Here is an 18,871-nt window from a genome sequence, read left to right as displayed (position 1 = left end):
ATTTTACCAGACTCACTTCTCACCGAGAGGTGAGCTAGGGGCACACACAGAGTGTTCCCCCAGCAACCTGGCTGAAAGAGAAAAAGAAGAAAAGACTAGCAGACAATTGGACCCTTCTAAAAAGAGGACTTGTTGAATAGTTTGACACAAGGGCATTAGTTTCCCTCAAAAGAGTTGATGTTGATTTATTTCAGACTCACACCTAATGATAGATCTCTTCTCCTCCTGAAGAGGTTCTTTACTGTGAAAATGTGTAGAGGGGGAGATGGCCAGCCGGATTCCATGTCAGTGATCGTATTTCTCATTCTTTCAGGAATTTTTCTTTAAATGTGGAGCACACCCGACCTCTGACAAGGAAACATCTGTAGCTTTGAACCTGATCACAACAAATAGTCGAGACATCACCTGCATAACATGTATGGACATCAGGTAAGGATCTGAAAACACTGTTGCTCTCAACATCTGGCTTTCTCAACTTCTCTGAAAACAATAGGTAATTAAAGTCACTTTTTAATTTTTCAAAGGAGAAATCGGAAACATTTTTCTATAAGTCAGAGTGCAGCCCACCAGCCAGTATTTTAGAACCTTCCATTGAAGTTGATAAAGATGGCATTAAAATATGTAATGTTGATCATATTATCTTACTAGGAGCATTGCCTCTGTGTTTCCTGCTGTTAAGCTGTGACCTTTATATTAATAACTCGCAACATCTTTCTAAGGAAATGAACCACCTCCCAGATACACAAGGAGACAATTGCTGGAAAAATAATATTGTCTCCTGCAAGAAAAATTTTCCTGTCATTATTTTTTGGGGATTTTATAAATAAAAGCTACTGTATTCATACACAGCTACTATACATACACAGTTAGATTTAAGTGTGTATGTATAACTAACCACTTGATTGAATAAGGCCCCTTCTCATATCAGGCAGCAGAGGAATGCCCTCTCTGTAGGTTAGAGAAAATGACTATTTCTCCTTACGTTGACAGATTCATGCATAGGGATGTCATTAAAGCCTGCATGAGGACACCCCAATATTCTGCATTTGTATTTTGCTGATTGTTGTGTTTTTTTCCTGTTAATGCTTTATTTTTTATTTTAGAAATAATTAACTTAAACTGTTAGAAATTCTATCCTCATGGTTAATAAGATTTTGGTTTAATTCTTTCCAGTATCTTGAGTATGCATGAGCATTTGCATGTCTGTATGGTGCCTGTGTGTGTGTGTATGTACATATGTGTGTGTGTGTGCTATATGTAATTGTATATAGAGTTTTGTATGTGGCTTTTTCCATTTAACATGGTAGCATGATAAGATTTCCCTGTCATGAAATATTACATGAAAACACATTTTTATAGGTACCTAAGATTCCATCATATGGGAATATTTTACTTTATTTAGTCATTTCCCTATTACTAAGTAACACTGAACTCCATACCCTTTTCCAGAAATTATTGCATGCTTTGAATCTAAGAACACAGGCAAAGGAATTGGAACAGGAGGGCAGTGGAATGGACATGTTTAAAGTTCTTAATGCATGTTGCCAAATTTATTTCCAGAGAAAGGTTGCACCATTTTAGATTGTAAATGTCCATGTTTATTTTATTTATTTTCACATGTGTACCAATCATACATCATTAGTCAAATTAGACATAATTAACCACATAATAGATCAAAACCAGAGGATAGTGTTAATTTACCTGTAAATATTTTTTCTGTATACTCCTTATCATACTAGTGCAAGGTAAGAATTTTAAAGACATTATTTTTCGAGCAGTTTTAGGTTTATAACAGAACTGAAAAGAAGGTACAGAGATTTCATATTTACTTCCTGTCCCCACGCATGCATAGCTTCCCCCATTATCAACATCCTCACCAGAATGGTACATTTTTTACCAAGGTTGAACCTGTACTGACATATCATAATCACCCAAAGTCCATGGTTTACCTTGTAGTTCACTCCCAGTGCTTTATATTCTATGAATTTGGACAAATATATAATGACATGTCAGTGATTCTATTATCATATAGAGTATTTTCATTGCCCTAAAATTTTTCTGTTCCCTACCTTCCATCTCTGTCAACCACCGAACTTCTTATTGCCTTCATAGTTTTGCCTTTTCCAGACTGTCATATTGTTGGACTCATACAGTATGTAGTCATCTCAGGTTGGCTTCTTTCACTCAGTGACATGCATTTAATGTTCCTCCATATCTTCATAGCTTCACAGCTCATTTCTTTTTAGCACTGACAATATTCACTGACAATAAGGTCTGTGTCTAGGTCCATTTTTGCATGTAGATGTCCCATTTTTCCAGCATTGTTTGTTGGAAAGAATATCTTTGCTCCATTGTATTGCCTTTGCTCTTTTGTCAGAGATCAGGGTCTATTTCTGGACCCTCTATTCTGTTCCACTGATCTCTATGTCTCTTCTTTCACCAACTCTATACTGTCTTGATTACTGTAGCTTCATAGTAAGTCTTGAAGTCAGGTAATGTCAGTCCAACTTTGTTTTTTCATTCAATATTGTGTTGACTATTTTGGGTCTTTTCCTCTCCAATTAAACTTTAAAATCAGTTTGTTGATATCCATAAAATAATGCTGGGATTTTGATTGGAATTTCATTGCATGTGTGCATTGATTTGGGAGGAACCCACAACCTGATAATATTGAGTCTTTCTACCCACAAACATGGAATACCTCCATTTATTTAGTTCTTCTTTGATTTCATCAATCAGAGTTTTGTAGTTTTCTTCATACAAGTCTTATTTCATATTTTGTTAGATTTATACCTAAGTACTTCAAATTTCAGGTGCCAATGTAAATGGTATTGTGTTTCTATTTCAAATTGCACATATTCATTCTTGGTATATAGGAAGGCAATTGACTTTCGCATATTAACCTTGTACCTTGCAACCTTGCTATAAGTGCTTATTACTTCCAGGACTTTTTTGGCGATTCTTTTGTATTTTCTGCATAGATGATCATGTCATCTGTGAACAAAGACAGTTTTTTGTCTTCCTTCCCAATCTGTATACCTTTATTTCCTTTTCTTGCCTTATTTCATTAGCTAGGACTTACAGTATGATTTTGAACGGAATAGTGAGAAAGCACATCCTTGTTTTGTACCTGATCTTAGTGGGAAAGTTCAAGTTTCTTACATTAAGTATGACATTAGTTGTAGATATTTTGTTGATAGAGTTTATCAAGTTCAGGGAGTCCCCCTCTTATTCCTACTTTACTGAAAGTGTTTATCATGAATGCATGTTAAACTTTGTCAGATTTTTTTTCTACATCTATTGATATTATCATGTGATTTTTCTTTTTAGTCTATTGATGTAATGGATTACGTTAATTCATTTTTCAGTGTTGAATCTGCCTTGTAAACTCTAGGATAAATCCCACTTGGCCATTGTGTATAATACTTTTTATACATTTTTAGATTTGATTTGCTATATTTTGTTGAGGATTTTTCTTCTATGTTCATGAGAGATATTGGTCTGTAGTTTTCTTGTATTGCCTTTGTCTGGTTTTGATATTAAGGTAATGCTGGCCTCCTAGAATTTATTAGGAAGCATTTATCCTGCTTCTATTCTCTGAAATAGTTTGTAGAGAATTGGTAGCAAGGTACAAATTTTATTTATTTTTATGCTTACAAACATGTAGTTTTGTATAAAAAGAGATTGGCATTTTTCATCTACCTTCTTAATAATAATTCTCTCCTTTTATGATTCTTTACAAGTGTATAATAACATATTCAAGGAACTCCAGTGCCATTAAGCTAACTTTTTGACCTAGCAATGTAACAATCTCTTAAGCCTTCAGTTTCCTTATAAAATCCAAGAATTGAAGTAGGTAATCTGTAAGGCTCTGACTGGTTCTGAAGAACTGCAAAAGGTAGAAACAGTCCTTGTTCACAGCCTATAAATCAATAGTATCATTTGAGAAAACACTTGTTTGTGGTCCTGTCTTCTGACAGATGCAGAAATAAAAAATGAGGTTTTCAATGATACTGCCCTCCACATGACACATATGTGGTTGTAATATGTAGAAAAATGTATAAGATAAATGTGCTATTCATTTCCAGATGTTAGGCTTAAATTTTAATTCAGGTACGTGACTTGTGTCTTTTGAGTTTATATTGTATATAAAGTATTTTCCTGTCTCTTAAAGAAAAAAAGTGAACTATTTGAGGGCTAAAACATCCTGAGGTTTTGTGTGAGCCATCAGGTTCCCATCTGCCATCCAGCCTTGCAGTCCCCACTCCTTATTTACAGTAGTGGCTTGATCTTCATCCAATTGAGGTTATCAGTTGATAGTCTTAGGTTTATGAGTAAATAGTGAATTGAGCCAAAAGCAAAAACTTGAGCCAAAACCAGAAATTACAGCACTTGAAGGTATAATAGCTGTGCTGTTAAGTATTTACAATAGAAATTATATCAGAAAGGTTCAACACATTCCTGGATACCTCAATTGCACTCAGAAATAACAATATTCAGCCACAAAAAAATGACATGGGTAATGCCAAAGTAAGACTTGTATTCCTTCCCCAACCAGTATGTATATCTTGGGGCTCAACCTGATATCAGGTAGCTTCAGGGGAAAACAGTATTTCTGCACCGTGAATCTTACTTTACAAAATGAGCCTTCTTAAAATTTAAAAATATAACAAAATAGAAAAATTATTACCATGATATCATTTGGCAAAAAGAAAAAAATCACCACCCTCCTTCCATAGCTTTGCTTCTTCTAAAGCTGCCTAGTGCGTCCCTGTACTTTTCACCTTTATTCATTATTCCTCGGTTTCCAAAGCTGAAGACAAACTAAAAAACAACCATGTTTACAGTCAAAATTTCACCTTCCAGAAACATGTCCTATAGTCCACTTCCCAGTAGGACATTAAATCTAAGAAGCACTACTACCTTGTAATCTTCTTTAACTCTTCCAAAAAAGTCTTATGTTTTTGATTTCATTGTTGTTTGATATAAATGTTTTTAGATAATTTTCTTGCTTTCAAATTTGTGTTAAGGTTCATTCAGCCTACTGAAGCAATGCCTTGGATTGCACACTTAAAAGATTTACTTGGGCTTGGAGATTAGTAAAGGTTTATCTGAAAGCCTGTTTGGACTTGTTCTTGGTGTTCCTGGGGGAGAGTGATTTGACTATGATTTGATAGTATTTTGGTATGAATTCATTTGTTGATTTAACAAAGAGCGATGGGAAATGGGTATCTTAGTTATGTTCCCTTTGAATGCATTTGTTATGTCTACACTTCTCTTGTCAATTCTATATAGAAGTTCCTTTTATGTTGCTTAATGGCTATCTTCTATCAACTTTACCGTTTCTTGACATTTTGGTGTCAGATGGAAACGTATGATTTTATTCATCATCAGGCTCTGAAGAGCATTGTGAGAGACTGCAGGTATACTCACATAGGATTTAACTGCAATCTTTTTTTTTTATTGGAGTATAAATGCTTTACAATGTTGTGTCAGTTTCTGCTGTACAGTGAAGTGAATGAGCTGTATGTGTACATATATCCCCTCCCTCTTCGACCTCCCTCCCACTCTCCCCCCCCCCACCCATCTAGGTCATCAGAGTCTTTTTCAGTAAGTGGCTTTATTTCTGCAATGGAAAAATCCTTGAAATTGTGTGTGTGTGGATGTGTCATAGCAGCAGTGATATTCTTTGAGCATACAGATCTATATATTTCTCCTATCTGACCCAAATAGTATGTGTACTCCTAGGTAATGTAACATGCCAGGAACAAAAAAATACTTCCCTTTAAGTATGGGAGTATCTTGGAGTGTCCATCTTACATAGCATTCTAGAGAAAGGTAAATCAGAATACCAAATTGATAGTAGAATAAACAGGAGTACCTTTTATAGCAGAATGGAATATCATAACTTTTTAAGATGAAAGAGGAAACTTCAAAGATATGTCTTCTAGCTTGAAACGAGTTACGTCACACTGTGCCCAGACCCCATTGGAGTAAGATCTCTCTACTTAAGCTGTGAGAGTCTTTCCTGAAAAAGTGTGGCACACCTCAGTCTGATCCAGTCTTGAGGGAGAGCTGTTATAAACCCTTCCAGAAAGGAGAATCCTTCATGTGGGTAAAGCCTTACATTAAGGCAATTGCATTGCCTCCTTTGAAATTCGAAGGTGGTGCTTAATGACCTGTAATTCTTTAATTTCAAATTCTTTGAACGTCTGTCTTACATATGAAGAAGTTGAGGCTAAGACATTTTAAAAATTACACCTGGTCTTACCATGAGGAACTGGCTGAACCAACCTACACGTCAAGGCCTGTGTGTTTTTCTCTCATCACACCTTACCCCCTGCATGGTCCCAGTTTTCTCTGGACAGTAAAAGGCAAGCTATCTGGTGAGGTTGGAAGGTGGGTTTGCATGTGAAAAGGAAAATACTAGCAGTAAAGTGAAATACAAAGACAATTTAAACACCAGTAAGAGTTGAAGAAAACAGATGTATACATGCCTGTCCACTCTAAGTTGTAAGCTGCTAGAAGGATGAGGTCCAAGCTTGACTGATGTGCAAACCTGACTGATGCTATTGATACAATGTCCTGCACAAGTCTTTGCATCCAAGAGATTTAAATAAATATTTGCTGGTTTGGATTAAAGTAAAGCTGTTTTATTCAGTGTGACAAACAGAAAACAAATTCTTTTTATATTGAACTCTCTACTTTTAAAACTCCCTTCTGAATCTAATGGAATTTTCCAAACTGAGTTAAACAAAATAAATTAATCAGAAATCAATAGAGAGTTTTAAGGCACTATTAGAAATAAGGGAGAAAGCCAAATTTCAGAGTCGTACTCATAGGAGACAGATTACTCAGCTATATTGTTTGGGGTCAGTTACTTATAAAAACAGAAGAAGTATTTTATCAACATTGAGACTTTGCAATGTGAGCCATGTCAGTTTTAATGTCAGTCAGTGACCTTCATTTCTCCTGCAGTGAACCCTGTAGATTTCAGATCCAAGTGGCTGCATCAGCGGGGTTTCCTGGAGATGTTACAGGTGCTTGTGCATGAAATTCATAAGCCTCACCTTTTCATTTAACTGTCACTGCAGGTGCACAGCAGCCCCCGCTGGCACTAGTAGGACATTATTGCAAATCCTTCTGGACCAATTTCATATCTATTAAGGTCAGCCTTCCATGTTGTAACCGTCTGGATTTTAAGCAGTTAATTTTCTGATGGTGGATGTTAAGAAGCGGCTGTATTCCTAAAGCATCCAAGTGGCCCTCACTAGGACTTTGGTGACAGCCGACCATTATTTTTAAGGTCCATTTTCATTGGAAATAAATGCCCACAGAGTCTTTAAAGAGCTAATTTTGCTTAGAAAAATATTGTGACTTGTGCATTTGCTTTTAATTGCAACTTTATCCTTATAATTAGCAATTCATTATAAACTTGTTGAGGGAAAGAAATTATGTGTATTGCAAATAATATTTGCACTGATTCATATCCTCAGAAAATTTAAACTGCTGGGATATTTCTTATTGGTAAGCAATGATATCATCTACCTCACTCTCTATTACATCATCTATGTAGTTCTTGTTTCCCATGACATTTAGAATTAGGCATTTGCAGATTTGTCCTTTGTGGCTTCACAGCTTGTAGAGCTATTTGCAACCAAATAAACAATAGTCTCAATAACCTGGAGGCAGACAAGTTATTTATTGAAGTAAGGGTCATGATGTGTTGATTCTGTTTCTTGTTAATTTGACAAATTCTATGTCAAAGAAAACATGGCCTCGATTTCGGCATCTGAAGTACACGGGGAATGGAATTTCAAGGGTTTCTAGGTCTAGACGTAGATTTTCACAGCACTAAGGGCTGCTTCATGTGCTGTTGTGACAGTCCTTACACCATCACACCCACACATTGATGTGCAGAAGTGTGAACACAGAAGCCAGCATCCTATAATATCAATATCATGGGCAAAGCAATTTTATTCAGAAGTCTATTGTCTTTAATGCCTCCTTCTCTTATAGAGAGAACTTAAAAGTCAATCAATCTGTTCATGCAACAGATATTTATTGAGCTCATCTGTGACTCAAGGAACTGTTTCAGGGGCTTCAAGCTGAGATAAACATGTTTTTAAGTCAGATGCAGGGAGAGCCAATGCCAGCTGCACAGGCTTGTAGATGAGTAGTGTGGTGGAGATGGGCTCACCCAGGCAAGGCAGAACTTGACATTGCAACTTCAGCGCATTCACGGTGTCATTGCTATGAAACAGGGACCCAAACTTAGCTCCTTAGGCCAAGATTTCCCAGTGATTTTTTTCACTTGACCAAGACAACATTTTAAAAATACATAGGATAATTTGCTATCTTACATCCAGCCAGCTAGATACTGACATTACCTGCTATGCTGAAGCCCTTCCTCCTTTCATGTCACCCTGGAAAGAACCTTGACCCTTGACCCCAAAACTAAACTCTTACACCTGGTGCTGTCATTATCCATCTCCATCCAGTTCCTCCTCCTGAGCGATTTTGTTTAAAATGTATGTTTGTATTTTTTTAACTAAAGAAAACAAAAACAAAAACAAAAAAACAGGTGCCTAAAGTCTTCTTCAGTTGTAGTGTGACTAAAACATTTAAAATTGTTAATGCCTCCAATAGATATTTCTCTACAGATCATAATATTTTTATTTTAACTGAGGAAACCTACCTCTACTGGCAGCAAGCTCAGAGAACATTTTGATAAAGTAATCTCAATTCTAACATGTTTTTAATTAAAATGAGCAAATATTTCTGACAGAATATTATCCCAAGTACTGTTTTTTGTTCCACTCAGAGAGCCTTTCTTTGACAAGCGCTTTTACAAAACAAAACTTGCCAAATAAGTTATTTTTATTTATGCATATTTTGAAAGTTCTACCACATTTAGATACAGCAAAATCAGTTTTCTCAATTCCACTTCTTTGTGATATCAATATGGAAACTACAAATTAAAAATAGGAGTTTCACTGAAAAATTCTTCCCACCAATTGAAATATTCCAAAAGTTCAGTTATAGATTTCAGAATGGAAATCCAGTGTATCATTTGAGTTCTCATCATTTAATCTTATCAGTTTCCCCCCTACTTTTACAGAGATTAGTTTCAATGTCTTCTTGCAGACCTTTTCCAGTGATTTATAGTTACTTGAGCCTTCAAAAGCTGAAGATTTGGGGCACTCATTTGTTGAATACTTTGATTAACGATTGCTAATTGATTTTGAACAAAATGCAAACAAATTTAGAAGACTCTTATAAAGTAGTTAGTACTATTGTAGTGTAGGGGAGGAAAAAAAAATACTTCTACCCTTCTAGGTTCTCCAGCTGGGGTTCTGACAATAGACAGAATAAAAAGAAAAGAAAGAAATTTATTAGTACATGCAACACACATACACATGGGAGTACCCAGAGATGAGTAACTCAAACAGATGGTTAGAACGTGGGCTTCTGTAGCCCCTTAGGCAAAGAACAATAAATTTGTGGAGAAGCAACAAGACAAAGGAAAAGGACATTGAACTTCTATGGCAACAGATTGGGGGAAGGTAAATATATGGTGGAACTAATGAAAGGTAAGGACTAGTTAGTAAAGTTTGTCGTATAGACTCCTCTGGTGCCCTCTGGGCTGATAAGGATCTAAAGTTGTCTCCAGTGATTAACTTCTGTCCTTGATAGAGAGGGGAGGGGGATACATTGACAAATGTTTGTCCTGCTTTTAGGCAAATAAGGGAGAGCAGAGAGCTTTTCTTATGTCTGCTCCCTCTCAGTCGGCTTCAGCTCAAAATAATTCTTACGCCAAAGTGACACATTTTGGGCTGGCATATTTTGCCACCCTTCAGTTGACACTAGACTTGATTTACAAAATAATTTTTTCAAGGCTGAAACTTTCCTGAAAGTTGGACTGATAATGAGCTGCAGAGAGACAACAGAGATGCTTTTGTATCCAAAGTCTGTTTTGTCACAATTTTGTGGTTCAGTTACTGTCTTTATAAAAATATTTGTAAATTTTGACAACTGCAGCTTCTGCTTTGATCAGTAGAATATCACAGCTTGTTTGAACACAACTATGAGTTAGATGCATCCCATGATTACTTCCAAGCATGTTCCACACATTCCTCTATTTAATAAGGACATTGTTCTTAACCGTAAGGCTGTATTCCACTGGAATATAGATTCACATCATCACTTTAAAAACAAAGAACATATTCAGTGTGGAACTTTTAAACTGAATTTGCACTAGAATTCACAATAAATTCAGATATTTCACCATCAAGAGAATAAATTTCCAAATGCTTTACTTTGAGTCAATGAATTACGTGAAAAGAAAAATGGAACAATTATTGGATTTAACAGGTTTTCCATTTTTATTATACAGTGACACTGACAGAAAACTATTCAGTTTAACTCCTTATGAAGTTCTTCTGCTAAGCAAGCTACACTGACAGCTATCACTTAACTTTTTGTATATGCACAAGAAAACTTGGAATCAAAACTGAGTAAATTAACTGTCATTTGATCTAAATGAAAAGTCACACTTCACTGAAGAATATGTAAGTGTACCTTCTGAGCTGCATGTGTGAAATTGAATTCTTTGTGCATAGTATTCTTAAAATAACTAAAGACTCTGTAGTAGACGCTGATGCTTCTTCAGTAGGTTTGTGTCTCTGGTCTTTGTCTGGTCAGTGATATTTTAAAAGCCCCTCTGGTAGATAAAAAATGTTGACTAATACCTCGGCAACTTAAATAGTCATCATTAACTTTCTTGAGAAATAGAAATTCTGTACTGCAATATTATGATTTATAATAAGAAATGTTTGTTCTCTGTCCCCCATCAGAGCCCCTAAAACCTTTGGAATTTCCCAAGTGCTGAGAGCAACAATGGTGCCTTTCATTATGTTAAGGAGGTTACTTTGGGTTGCACCTGCGAATGGGGGCTGGTTGCCGGGGGGGGGGGGGGGGGGAACCAACCTTTGTGATTAGAGGGTTGGAACTTTCAGTTCCAACTTTCCCACATACCTTGCCTTTGCCTCTCTTCCACCTGGCTGTTCTGAGTTCTATCCTTTCATAATACACTGGTAATCTAGTATGTAAAATATTTCTCTGAGTTCCGTGAGCCACTCTAGCAAATTACTGAAACCAAAGGACGGGTCATGGAACTTCCGATCTATAACAGTGGGTCAGAATCCCAGGTGACAACCTGGAGTTGCGGTTGGCATCTGAAGGTGGGAGGGGGTAGTTTTGTAAGGCTAAACACTTAATTTGCAGAATCTGATGCTATCCCCTGGTAGATAGTGTCAGAAACGAACTGCAGGTCCCTCAGCTGGTGTCGGATCATTGCTGGTGGTGGGAAGCCTCCACACATTGGCATTAGTATTAGAATCGTATGTACTTAACATGTACTTCTTTTAACATATTAACCTATTAAACTACTTCTTTTAACATATTACTGTTGGAAGGGTTGATTCCAAAATAAGTAACTGATACCAACAATCACAGTAAACAATTGTTCTAGATTTGTAATTAATAAGTGACAAAAAGCCCTGCAGCAGAAGCCTTCTGACTACTTTTCCGTGGTCTCTATACTGTGTCTTCTATCTGTACATACTTCATGCAGAGTGAACCTATAAATTCCTACAATTTCCATTGACCCCACCAACTGTTGGCCTGGTGGCTTCGTGCATCTCTCAGACTTCAGACCAGTCCCAGCACAGATGGACACATGTACTTCACATGCTCTAGATGAGACAGTGGCAGAGAACATAGAAGTATGTGTGTATGTGTACCCAAACCAGTCCAGCTTATCTGAATGTAGCTGATAATACTACTACTACTTTGAATAATGACAAATCTAGGATAAACACTAAATCAGACAGGATGCACAGACAAAAGCAAATATTGGGATTGTCTTGGGTATACCTTGTCATATCGTCCTCCTATGTATGCCTCTGAGACCAGGGGTTCCCTGGCTCCACATTTGGTAACCCGAGTGCCCAGAGACCATAAGAAGGAGATATAACACTAGCACATCACTTCTTACAGGTAAACACCTGTGAGCTGAGACCCAAAAGTCACACTTGCAACCCTATCCCTCCTCCTTTCCAAGGTCATGTGTCACTGTTTATTGGGAGATAAATATGAACTTGAATATGAGAAAGAATGAAATGGGAGAGGATGGTGACAGTTGCTGCAATCCAGAGAGGGCTCAACTTTCATTAAGCTCCACCCTTCAGTCTGAGATGCTGCTAGCCTCATTCTCCAATGCTAGCACGCAAGAAGAAATCATAACGTTTCCCAAAATTTCGCATAACAAATCTGTCTCTCTCTTCACTAGATTAACCCCAAGTTGTGATGCTAGAACCACTGGGGTTTGGGGAGGGCCCAGTACAGATAATAATAATTAGTGTTATACACAAACAAGGGCCTATGACAGGGTGTCCCTGCATCGTCCTGCATGCTCATTAGTGAGAATCCCCAATGATAAGGGAATTATTCTTTTTGTTCCTAAACAACATTAGAAAAGCAGCCTGCCTACCGGCTAGGTAAGGGGCTGGCATTTGGTTTTCTTACGTCCACAGACTGACTGATTCCTTGTTCTGACAAAGACACTTTATTCCAAGCAAGACAGATTGACTTTCTGTCCCCAGTGAGCAGCAATCCTTGATTGTTCCAGCACGCCCCCTGTGCTAACAGTAACTAATCCCCATTCCACCTCACTTTCACATTTAACTTAAAGCTCATCTCTTTCAGAATACCTCTTCTGGGGAAGGCTTTTCCTATTTGTATCACGCTCACGAGTACAGAAATATGTCTAGACCATTAATCCAAGAGTTATTTACAGACACGTATTATTGCATAAGTGGCCTTAAAGCATTCCCTAAATTCTTATATCCTTACTGCAGAATTTATCCCCGAGAACTAAAGGAGAGTTAGTCTGCTTCTTCCTTCTTCCCCTCCCATTTTCCCTCTTTTTTTTCATATTTAAGATTATGGGGTCTTTAGTTTGACTCCAATGGCCTTCCAGACTCCTGAGATGGGCGGGTGGTATAGTGGTTCCAGGCGCTTTCTTTGAAGACAGACTGTGTGGATCCAAAATGCGGCTCTTTCCTCCTCACCCCATCTTTCCAGATGAGAAGAGCGCCTCCTCATTTTCACAGAGTTACTGTGAGGATTAAGTGCGTCAAGCCTTGCAATTTCAGCCTCAGATGGTGAGTTCCAAAGTTCTAATTTCTGAAGCCTAGATTTTACGCTCCCTACCCCATTTCCTCAGAGAAAGTAGAAATAAATGCATTACACTTCACAAAAGGTGTGCAAGTGTGTAGGTGGCACCATCGGGTGCAGACAGCTCCAGGAAGGGGGTCATCAGGACAGGCTTTGCCTCCTGAATCCACCAGCAATTGATTATCTGACTTGGGGCACATCAGTTAATTTGACCTTCATTTCCTAAACTTGGTTAATTCCTGAGGTGGTGTTAAAATCAAGTAAGTTAATTTCTGTGAATACACTTTGAAAATTTTAGATCTCTACTCAAATGCAGCACATCAGTTGTAATGATTATTATTAATAATCCTTTTCCCCTTGGGGAAATATATGTACATAAATAGTTTTTTTAGAAATGAAACATTAATCCAATCGGGAATATCTGGCCCTAAGTCTCCACTCAGAGGAAATATTTTGAGTTTCGAGGGACCATGCTGCTGCAGGCAAAAGAATTTTGCTATTAACGGGAGGAATTTTGTGGGCATATGATTGTATAAAAAGTGATTGTAAAAGAAATTGGGCCTTGGTGACCAAAATATATTTGGGAAGGATAAGACATCTTTAATAGGATAGCTTTAGAAATTTTAGTAGAGATTTAACTTCTTAAATGTGGCTACTGTAAAAGCTGTGACAGGGGACATGTAGCAGGTTGAGTTCTTCAGAAGCAGAAATTGAAACAGAAGTTGATGTGTAAGATTTTTTTACTTATTCATTAGAGACCAAAGCCTGTGAAGGGGAAAGGGAAGGAACGAGTTTGGCCAGCTGCATGGGGCGCTCTGGAGTGAGTGTGGCCCACAGAGCGCCCAGGGCTGAGTTGAACCAAGCCCTTAGCTCCTGCCTTGCTCAGCCTCACGGCATTGCTGCTGGATGGTCACTGACGCAGTTCCTGAAGGAGCTGAGGGCTGGGAGCACCTGCTGACCGCACGCCCCGCAGCTGGGCAGCAAGTCCTTTGAAACGGGATCTATGTGGTACCACTCTGTATTCCCTACAAGCCATAGACAAGAGGCATGAAAAGAACCTGAGAATCCTGAGAAGAGTTATTTAGGACAGTATTAGAAAGTAGAGTGTACAATATGTATTTCTGGACAAGAATTAACAAATATAATCACATTTAACCTCTTCTGGTAATTGCTGTAATGTGATTACCAAGAACTTACTCCATTCAGTGGAATAATATACAGTTTTGAGAGCAGAAATAGACTGAACTACCATATTCCTTACACACCCGAACCTTACATAAAATGCAAGTCCTGTCACAATGCTAATAGCTGCAAAAGAAAATCCAAGTTTTAGTCATTCACATTTTTTTGCAAATATCATGACATTGATTTCATGTAGAAACTACTGTAAATTTTTACTGTTATATGTGATATAAATGATCACTTTTAAAGAACATAAAATATATTTACATAATGAAAATGTATCTTAAGTTTAGGAAACAAACTTCAAAATTTAGTTTCATATTCAAAACCCATATGGTTTAAGAGCATGAGAAGAGATGAAGGATCCACATGCATTACAAGAAATACTATTGTCACCCTAAAACTTTACCACAGTACAAATAATCAACAATGTCACTCATAAATTACCCTAGTAAATTAATAATTAATTCACTGATTCTTAAATGCAAACATTCTGTATATCCTTAATTGTGCCTTTTCACTGTTCAAGGACTTGATATCAATATTAACATCTTAAGCTTTATGGAATTCCATGAGCTTCTGGCATGTGGAATTACATTTTGTTGTCAACTAGACTTTCTTAATTCGAATTGTTTTTATGCCCATTTTTAAAGGCTATTATATTTACAAATATATTTTCTCAGTGATCATTTCAAAGGTTAACCTCAAATTATGTCCATAATAAACCTGTCTTGACTAAGTTAAAGTAATCCTCTACAAAAGAGGAATGGGTAGGTTAATGGATCCACATAGCTGAATTAAAGCCTGGACTGAAAAGGAGTTGAGAAGACTTTCCCACTGAGTTGATTCCTTTGTCTCCTGGTGGCATGATGGGGCAGAAAGCAAACACAATTGAGGTCAGACCGGGACTTAATTACAAGCTAGTCATTCACCCCTCAGCTACCGTTTTATCCAGTGAGGCTGATAATGCCCACTTAAAAGCACTGTCAGGGTTGGGGTGATGGTCCAATAATAAAATCTGTGTAAAGGTGCTTGGTAAACTGTAAAATGGTATTCAGTGTTATTAGCAATGGACAATCTCCCCCAGATTTGCCAGTCCCTCTTAGAGCTTCTGCTACTCCAGAGGTTTGCATGTTTGAACTGAGACGGGGAGCTGTATGGTGCTGTCTCATTACATTTCTGTGCTAGGAAACTAGTGTGATGCTGGCTGGTTGATGGACGCATCCTCCCAGAAGGGGTCTAAGGAATCAAACCTCCGCATTGTCATGGAGTCCAGTGTGTAGGCGTCTTGGGGAGCTGTGCATGGAAGAGCGAGCCAAGACGCTCTTCTGGACCAGATGCCCATACTAAACTTTTAAGTTAAGATTGTCCACAGAAGTTTCCTTAAGTGTCCTTTAAAATCAGTAAGATATTAGCTAGAGTGGCTCTATCACAAGTAACTCTTATTACAGAATTTATACAGAACGGTATTCTAGGAAAATGATAAAATGCATGGCGTGTGATGATCCCATCATACACATTAGCTTTCACAGAACTGTCAGTGTTCAGCTCTAATCTGGTTTTCTGGAATGATATTTTTGGCTCCTGCAACACCAAGTCCATATGGAAAGAGATTTTGATTCAGCAAATTTAAAAAAATAAACTTCATTCTTTGAACCTTTTTTTTTTTGTATACTTACTAAATAGGTGGAATTAGCCTTTTGTTTATCTTGAAAACTCGGCTTAGTTAAGTTTATTTTCCCATAAATATATTGGAATGCCTTCCTTAGCACTACAGCTTGCTTCTTGTCCATTTGCAATGTCTGTTTTACACCAAGCTTGTTCTGTAATGAGACTAGCAGAAGGCACAGAATTTTCTCTCCTCCCCCAGTCTCTCACTATGTCTGATTTTCCTATTTCCCAGTTTCCACTGACATTTGTTTCTGAGCATGGATTGATTTGCCCTAGAGCCACTCAGTGATGCCAACCGAGTCAGCCTCTGATGAACAGAGACTGTGATGGAGAGCTTAGGCTCTGGAGAAAGAATGCTGGGTTCGAAACCTGGTTCCACCTCTAATTAGAACAATTGCCTTGTTCTTTGGGCAAGTTCCCCAGCTTCTCTGAACCTCTTCAAAAGGGTCTGAAAAATTAAATGAGATACAATTTGAAGAATGCATGCAACATAGCAAACACAGTAAACACTAGCTAAGATTTTGGCTCTGAATTGCTAACTAAAAGAGCATATTGTAGGTACGTTTTTACTGATCTTGTCTCCTCTATATTTTGCTCTCCAAACGTACATCAACCTTGGCTATACGAAGCATAAGTAAAGAGTATTTAATCTTTTCTATGACTGGTATGTCTGCCTCAACTTCCCAGGAATCATCTGACAAAACTTCTCATGAACAAGCCTTTCATTAGCTCGCTGAATGGGAATATTTCTTTTCCTCTGAGGAAAGTAATATTTTTAAGGCCAGTTCTATACTTTTATGGGTATAGCTATGACTACATAAAATTTAATTGACACTCCATGCAAACCGACTTTTCTCTTTAATGATATGGTGTGAGGCAAGAACACATAGATATAATGTTCTTACATAGCTGTAGGTTAGTGCTTCTTACCCAGGGGTGGTTTTACGACGTCTGGAGACATTTTGGATTGTCACAGCGCAGAGGTGGAGATGTGGTGCTAATGCCATGTGGTGTATGGAGGCCAGGGATGCTGCTGAATATCCTACAACGCTCAGCACCCAAATCAAGGAGTGCTGAGGCTGGAAAAGCCTGCTGTAGGTGGAGGCAGTGGAGCCCGCCCACCTCTGATTTCAAAAGGCAGGAAGCTCACTTCCTGTTAGACTGCTATCTCCATCTGAACTCTTAAACCTTGCATTCCAAACTCTACTATTTCTCTAAGTCATTTAACAAACTTAGTTCCAAATTGCAGATTGTGCATGTGAATGCCTTGCCCTTTATATTCAGCCATGGAGCTGGCTCTTTTCCATTGGGTTTTGATAAAGTAAGGAAGAAAACCCGGCTTAGCGAGTGTTGGAAAACACGCTTGGTGGGTCTCAGGCAGTGTAGTGATTAGGAAGTGTGTACTGTGAAGAGAGGTTGAATCTGGTGCACAGAGATAAACAATTCTGAAAGTCATTTTCCTGAGCCAACCAACTGTAATTTTTAAGTTCTGTATTTTAAATAAATTTGAAAACCTCAATCAGATTTAAAAGGTGTCACCCTTAGAGTTTGTGTTAGCTATTTTTTCCCCTATGGTGGAAGTGAATCCGTAAATTCCTGAAGAATGGAAACAAGTTTGTGGTTCTCTAATAAACCAATTACAAAAGTCATTTAATTTCATTCTGGAAGAAAAACCCTCCATTATACATCAGTGTGATTTCAGAATTATTGCAGAATTTTTTTTCATGCTATTTGGTAACTAGAAAGCAAAGAGAATGGAGGAAAAGAGGTCAGGCAAAAGAGACCTGTATGAAAGGGCATTTGCCATCCTTCAAATTCAGCCTTACTGGGGGTCACCCATGACAATAGTGATGTAGAAGGCAGAGTTTCTGGTTGAAACCTGATCCCTGTCAGGATTATAACATTATTATTATTATTATAACATTATTATAACTAAAGATTATTCTAGTCTTTAGTAGGACTGATAAGTGAGACCCTGCTCAGGGCTGCAGCCCACTTCTGCAGAAGCCATATGTTTCCAAGTGCTTAGCTTCCATGGGTCGTGGAAGCCACATTTGAGCTGCACATGGCGATATGAGATTCCCATCAACTAAGTCCCGTATTCTGCCGGAGCCGCGCCGGGCTGTGAAAAATCTCCTCCTGAGCAGACCTCTCAGTGGTCGTTCCTGCTAAGTGTGTTTGCAGGTATCATCTCCTTTAATGCTCAGAACAGCCCCGTGAGGCAGGTACTGTTACTGTCCCTGGTCCTCACATAAATCACCTGAGGCTTAGTGGGAGGAGTTTTGGAAGTAAATCCTAAATCGCATAGCTGACAAGTGACAACAGAGTCTCAATCCAGGCCTTATGCTAAAATACGTATTCCTGAGTACACTCCACGCTGCCTGGTTACTGCTAAATGCACCCAGGAAGGACCTTATTCAGGGATCTAAGATTCGGGTGCATCATGCCACATTGTCCCCCGCCTTGGTGCTTTTTGTCTACCCGATGTTGTTCTCAGAATACACTGATGCATGCGATATAAATACTATACGTGTGTGGCATTTCATAGCAATACAGTTCTACCATGCCTGCTCTCACATGCCTCGTATGTTGCTTTTTCCTACCCGTTGTATTTTGGCACTTTCCATGTCAGAACCGATAGGGCTCGGGGTCAACAGGTGTGCAGAGATATGACTGAGGTCCTGGTGCGTGGACACTTGATGCATAGCTGTTGCCCTGACAGTGAGCATGTTTTCTGGGTAAACTGGCTATTTTTATTGGTTCTTCTGTGAATGTCTTG

General features: G+C 38.2%; 1 protein-coding gene across 1 annotated transcript in view; it reads left to right on the top strand.

Annotated features, from left to right (window-relative positions):
- PRKN (parkin RBR E3 ubiquitin protein ligase) overlaps positions 1–18,871 on the top strand; it is a gene marked incomplete at both ends in the record, with an annotated part of 1,053,566 nt that overhangs the window by 469,160 nt on the left and 565,535 nt on the right. The window contains one exon of the mRNA XM_079716751.1: positions 314–429. Coding sequence (XP_079572877.1) covers positions 314–429 — 116 coding nt within the window. The remainder of the gene's footprint in view (positions 1–313; positions 430–18,871) is intronic.

This window comes from Hyperoodon ampullatus (genome assembly GCF_949752795.1).
Source record: "Hyperoodon ampullatus genome assembly, chromosome: 12".
Lineage (NCBI taxonomy): Eukaryota > Metazoa > Chordata > Mammalia > Artiodactyla > Ziphiidae > Hyperoodon > Hyperoodon ampullatus.
This window is presented reverse-complemented; position numbering and strand designations above follow the sequence as displayed.